The sequence below is a fragment of the Prenolepis imparis genome, unplaced genomic scaffold, assembly GCF_030444845.1.
Source record: "Prenolepis imparis isolate NDT839.2.m4 unplaced genomic scaffold, iyPreImpa1.0 SCAF_1, whole genome shotgun sequence".
Classification (NCBI taxonomy): Eukaryota; Metazoa; Arthropoda; class Insecta; order Hymenoptera; family Formicidae; genus Prenolepis; species Prenolepis imparis.
This window is the reverse complement of record NW_028141159.1, coordinates 25,608,201-25,614,836: the sequence shown is the minus strand read 5'-3', so window position 1 is coordinate 25,614,836 and position 6,636 is coordinate 25,608,201. Positions and strand designations below refer to the sequence as shown.

General features: G+C 38.6%; 1 protein-coding gene across 1 annotated transcript; it reads left to right on the top strand.

Annotated features, from left to right (window-relative positions):
* The first annotated feature begins 4,582 nt into the window (after nt 1–4,582).
* LOC145938426 (uncharacterized) lies at nt 4,583–6,284 on the top strand. Its single transcript, XM_083042059.1, has 3 exons — nt 4,583–4,592; nt 4,740–5,029; nt 5,703–6,284. Exons 1-3 carry the CDS (start codon nt 4,583–4,585, stop codon nt 6,273–6,275), a joined length of 873 nt encoding a protein of 290 aa, XP_082898185.1. The 3' UTR covers nt 6,276–6,284.
* The last annotated feature ends 352 nt before the right edge of the window (nt 6,285–6,636 follow it).

Here is a 6,636-nt window from a genome sequence, read left to right as displayed (position 1 = left end):
AAGCAGTGGTATCAACGCAGAGTACTCGTCCTAACGTGACTTCTTGTGTACGCTGCTTCGTTGTTACGCGTACATATAGCACCGCGCGACGAGTGACGAGTCGCGCAGTAGATCATATCAACGTACTGCACAGACATATACTGCGGTACATACATACTACTGATACCGCGTGAATATGAAAGATCTGACGTGCGTTTTTACGAATATAACAAATAAGAATATTTTTTATAAGAAAAATATAATTTATATATATACAGGGTGACCCATTTTAACTTAGGCAGCCAAATAACTCGAAAATAAGCACACTACGAAAAAATGTTTAGAATCAAAATTTTGTCATTTCGAGGGGGACGTACAATGACGTTAAAATGAGCCCCCCACCCCTCCCCCTGGGCGGTGAGGGGGGCAAGTTTGAAATCTTAAATGGGAACCCCTATTTTTTATTGCATATTCGGAATCTTTGGCTAAAAACACATACAATTTGTCTGAAACATTTTTCTCGATTCATGATAGATGGCGCTGTAATCGACGAAATTCAATTTCTTCGATTTCTCTTACTGAGAACCCATGCTTACGATTCTGCAATAAATTAACAATAAAAATACCACGTTTTCATTGTTAATACTCGAAATTAGTCTTAAAACAAACTTCTCATTATTTTTTATTACTCATTAATTACTTCTCAAGAAACTGCTTTTAGCGTAACCCAGGAACAACGTCGTGGACGTAGCAGTTTTCTGTTCCCTTCGGGGTGCTTGATTAACGTGAGTCCCCTCGCCTCTCACAATTCGGGGTGCTTGAACGTGTGGTAACCCAGCCAGTGAAGGCAAGGTCGTGTGGTGATCCAGCCAGTGAAGGCAAGGTCGTGTGGTGACCCAACCAGTTAAGGCAAGGTCAAGTAGTGACCCAGCCAGTGAAGGCAAGGTCGTGTGGTGACCCAACCAGTTAAGGCAAGGTCAAGTAGTGACCCAGCCAGTGAAGGCAAGGTCGTGTGGTGACCCAACCAGTTAAGGCAAGGTCAAGTAGTGACCCAGCCAGTGAAGGCAAGGTCGTGTGGTGACCCAACCAGTTAAGGCAAGATTGCATTGTTATCAGCTCTCTCCGCATGGAGGAGATGCTCAAAGTGTGCACCATTATTTTCTAAGGATAACAGTAATCGACAGCGAAAGTTACGTTGTACATTTTCTAGCATTAAAGGAGTTATAGCTTCACAAGCTCTTCTTATTCTTTCCATCATATTCAATCTTGTCGTTGGAGCTTTACTATACACTGCATCTTTAACGTATCCCCATAAAAAGAAATCAAGGGGGTTCAAATCCGGTGATCTCGGAGGCCACAGAACTGGTCCACCCCGCCCTATCCACCGATTTGGGAACCTTTGATTCAAAAACATCCGTACAATACGAGCATAATGAGCAGGAGCACCATCTTGTTGATACCATAAATTTAGTCTAACTGCAAGGGGAACATTCTCTAGGTATGCTGGCAAATCATTTTCGAGGAATTCTAAATACATTGGACTATTAATTGGACGTTCAAAAAAATGAGGTCCAATGACTTGGCCATTGCAAATGCCTACCCATACATATAAACTCCAACGATGTTGATTAAGCACCTCACGATACCAATGTGGATTTTCTGGTGACCAATAGTGGCAATTATGCCTATTGAGACTACCATTGCTGATGAATGTTGCTTCATCACTGAAACAAACATTACTAAAAAAATCTGGATTCTGATCTAACATCTCAAGAGCCCATCTACAAAATTGTACTCTGAGTACGTAGTCAGCCTCACTTAATTCCTGTACCAGAGTAATATGATACGGATGGTAATTGACTGATCGTAACAATCTATGTGCCGTAGTTTGAGGGATTCCCAGTTCTCGTTCTATTTGACGGGTACTAATATGGGGATTTTGATGAACCATAGCCAAAACTGCGAGCAATCTAGGGTCATTATTATTATGAAGTCTATTCCTTCGCCTTTCGCGATGAAGTGGATTATTACGAGATCTCCTTTCAATGTTTATAATTTGTTGATCAGTAGGATGGCGGCGATTTGGGAATCGCTCCGCATAAGTACGGGCAGTAAGTCTGTAATTTCTACCACATTCGCCAAAGGTTATAAGAATATCGACTACTTCTGTAGGCGTATAATTTGCCATTTTACCAGAATTTTATCAGAGTACAAATGTTAAAAAAATACATAAACACTTGTGACTTTGGCACTAAATGGACAAAATTTTGGAGGGATACTTAGAGGAACTCCATCAGATGGAAAGTCCAAAATGTCTCGGTACTTTGGACCGTTCAAGTTGCCTAAAGGGCAGGTTACGCTAAAAGCAGTTTCTTGAGAAGTAATTAATGAGTAATAAAAAATAATGAGAAGTTTGTTTTAAGACTAATTTCGAGTATTAACAATGAAAACGTGGTATTTTTATTGTTAATTTATTGCAGAATCGTAAGCATGGGTTCTCAGTAAGAGAAATCGAAGAAATTGAATTTCGTCGATTACAGCGCCATCTATCATGAATCGAGAAAAATGTTTCAGACAAATTGTATGTGTTTTTAGCCAAAGATTCCGAATATGCAATAAAAAATAGGGGTTCCTTTAAGATTTCAAACTTGCCCCCCCTCACCGCCCAGGGGGAGGGGTGGGGGGGCTCATTTTAACGTCATTGTACGTCCCCCTCGAAATGACAAAATTTTGATTCTAAACATTTTTTCGTAGTGTGCTTATTTTTCGAGTTATTTGGCTGCCTAAGTTAAAATGGGTCACCCTGTATATATACGTATATATATGTTATTTTTTTCTTGCACAATTATAATTATCGAGTTTGTGCCCGTACTGCTCGCTGCACCAGGATGGTAGCCTCGCACAAAAAAGGTTCCAGGACTATATTTTTGCAATTTTTTTTATGAATATAGTAAATGTAAAATAATTATTAATCAAACTAATGAACATAACTATTATATTAAAATAATTCTTATTCTAATAAATCATTGGACATTCGTATGAAATATAAATCAAATAATTTTTTTATTTGGTAATAAATTGTCAATCGAATTTGATTAAATTAGCTCGATTTTATCGAATGACTTTGAATTGAATTCGTTTTCGTAGAATGCTTCGTTTTACTAATCGTAGAATGCTTTTTGATTAATTTTGTTTATATCACAAGTGTCAATTGGACACTCTTCAATTTATTTCGTTCATATCAAATTACCTTACAATTAGATAAATCGTTTATATAGTCTATCGTCATCTATAGGAAAGTAATACTAGTATAATAGTAATTATAATATTAGTAATTAGTGTATAGTAATATGTGTATATTTCTCTGAAGTTTACAACTTGAATTTTTATCAACATTTATAATTAAAATTATGTAAAATGTATAAGTAAAATTATGAAATGACGATTGATTATATAAAAGATATGAACAAATAAATTGAAGATTGTCCAATTGACACTTGATATAAACAAAATTAATCAAAGAGCATTCTAGTTATTCTAGCGATTAGTAAAAACGAATTCAATTCAAAGTCTTTCGATAGAATCGAGCAAATTCAATCGAAGATTCGATTGACAATTTATTAAAAAATCATTTGATTTATATTTCATACAAATGTCTTCAATGATTTATAAAATAAGAATAATAATAGTTATGTTCATTAGTTTGATGAATAATTATTTTACATTTACTATATTCATAAAAAAAAATTGCAAAAATATAGTCCTGTGGCCCTTTTTTTGTGCGGGGATATCATTCTGGTGCTGCGGGCAGTGCGGGCACGTATCCTGGTGCTACGAATGCGTATCCTGGTGCTGTCGGCGGTGCGTACCGGGGGGTGGGAGCGACATCCGTCGCCATCCTCGTGTCCGCTGGTAGCGGCGTAAATCGCATCATGCGATAGAGGGCAACATATGTCCTACTCGGTTTTGAACCCGAGTTCGCACGGTGATAATCCCACGCACTAAATTGGCGCCACAGGACTCAGGGTATCAATATCAATTTTTATGAGACATTTCAATTAAAAAAGAAAAAAACAAAAATAAAAAAAATAAAATAAAACTAGTTTTATTTGAAATATTATCTTTTTGAAATAAGTGGCTGAATGATATTCCTTTCCATATGTTTCTATTAAAAAAAATGATTTGTAGTATTATTTTGAAATGTCTCATAAAAATTCATATTGATACCGTCCTATGATGCCAATTGCGTAGAGTAGATTATCACCGAGCGAACTCGGGTTCAAGACCAAGAAGGACACCCTTTTTTTTACTTTTTTTAAAATATATATATATATTAGACATATGTTCTGTTTTTTATTTTATAAGTTATATATATTTATAATTGCAAATAAGAAAAAAATCCTCGCTAAATGCTTTGCCAAAAGCGAAAGCGGGAAGAACACTCGAGAGATGAAAAACATTTATGACGAGTTATAAATGTGTGTGTGTGTGTGTCCGTCGCGCGATCTCTTATCTACAAAAAACGATCGGCGGCGCGGCAACAACGCACGAGCTTGCGATCGGTCAGTCTGTTGTTCGTCTTCGGAAGAGTAAAAAGCTACGCATGACCAGATGTAAGTATTTTATTTTTTCACTTTCTCTGTTTCTGTCTGTCTGTCTCTCTCTCTCTCTCTCTCTCTCTCTCTCTCTCTCTCTCTCTCTCTCTCATATATATATAATATAAAATATATAAATGCTTATCTTTTTATATTTTTTTTTAGCAAGAAGTGAAGGATACATCTCGAGACGAAAGACGACGGCGACGGTGACGGCGCCGTCACCGTCACCGTCACCGTCACCAACGTGCACGGTGACGGCCCCGTTATCAGCAAACACGAGGAAGGCGACGGCGCCGTTACCAGCGGACACGAGGATGGCGACGGCGCCGCTGCCAGAGGACACGAGGATGGCGATGGCGCCGCTGCCAGCGGACACGAGAATGGCGATGGCGCCGCTGCCAGCGGACACGAGGATGGCGACGGCGCCGCTGCCAGCGGACAATATAAAGAAGGTTAGTTTTATTAATTTTTTCGATAATATATATATTTTTTTTCAATTACTAATATATAAAATAAAGACTCCGAAAAATATAATGTAAAGGATAGATCTAATATTCAGATCATATGTTTCAATGCTGATGTCAGATCAACATCAAGTGATGTTTGTTGTGTCAATTGCGTGTGTATGTCTGTTACCTTACCAGGACTGAAACGTACATGATCTGAATACTTGATCTATTTTTTACATTATCTGTGTCAGAGCATTTATTTTATATATTTGTATTGAAAAAAGAAGTACATATTATCGGAAAAATTGTCTGTTTTCTCATATACGTTTCGGTTCTGATATTTTATTGCAACAGACACGCACGCAATTGACACAATGTAACATAGGGCACTTTCCGATTCACGCATGATGCGCATGAACTGACAAAAAATCTATAGTTCATTAGTCACGCATATTATAGATTTTTTGTCACTTTATGTGCATTATGCGTGAATCGGAAAGTACCCATATATTATATAATATATATTACATTGTGTCAATTGCTTGCGTGTCTGTTACAATAAAATACCAGGATCGAAACGTACATGAGAAAAAAGAGGCAATATTTTCGATAATGTATATTTCTTCTTTATACATATATTTATACATATAATTATAAAATAATCTTTTTATTGCAGCGCATTAGTAATGCGGTACGAAAAGCGGTCAACAAAGAACGAGCGCGGCAGCGGAGGTACGCCGACCGTCGTACTGTATATATTCCGTCTGCTGCACCGGGATACGTGCCCGCACCGCCGACAACACCAGGATACATGTCCGCACCGCCGACAGCACCAGGATACGTGCCCGCACCGCCTACAGCACCAGGATACGTGCTCGCACTATCGACAGCACCAGGATACGTGCCCGCACCGCCAACAGCACCAGGATACGTGCTCGCACCACCGACAGCACCAGGATACGTGTCCGCACCGGCGATAACACCAGGATACGTGCCCGCACCACCGACAGCACCAGGATACGTGCTCGCACCGCAGACAACACCAGGATACGTGCCTGCACCGCCTACAGCACCAGGATACGTGCCCGTACCATCGACAGCACCAGGATACGTGCCCGCACCGCCGACAGCACCAGGATACGTGTCCGCACCGGCGATAACACCAGGATACGTGCCCGCACCACCGACAGCACCAGGATACGTGCCCGCATCATCGACAGCACCAGGATACATACCCGCACAGTGGTGAATGGAGAGCCAGCCGTCCAGCAAAGAATTATTTTTTTTTTGCGTTATTTTTAATTTTTTAATTTTTTTCACTTTATTTCTTTAATTTTTTGAGTTATAAAATCATCATCGATTTATGTGTTTTATTAAATTTATGTGTTTGTTTACTCTTTTCTCGCCAATTATTCTCTAGAAAATGTAAACGCCTCTCTTGGCCGTGCGTCGGCAATTTGGTCCAACAACTGATTCTCGTGTAATCGTCATCGCTATGATTGACTTGAAAAATAAAGTAAAAATGTAGAATTATTTAATACGATTATATTTTCTATATATTTCTTCTTTTATATAGTTGTATATAAAAGGTAAAAAAATATATAGAAAAT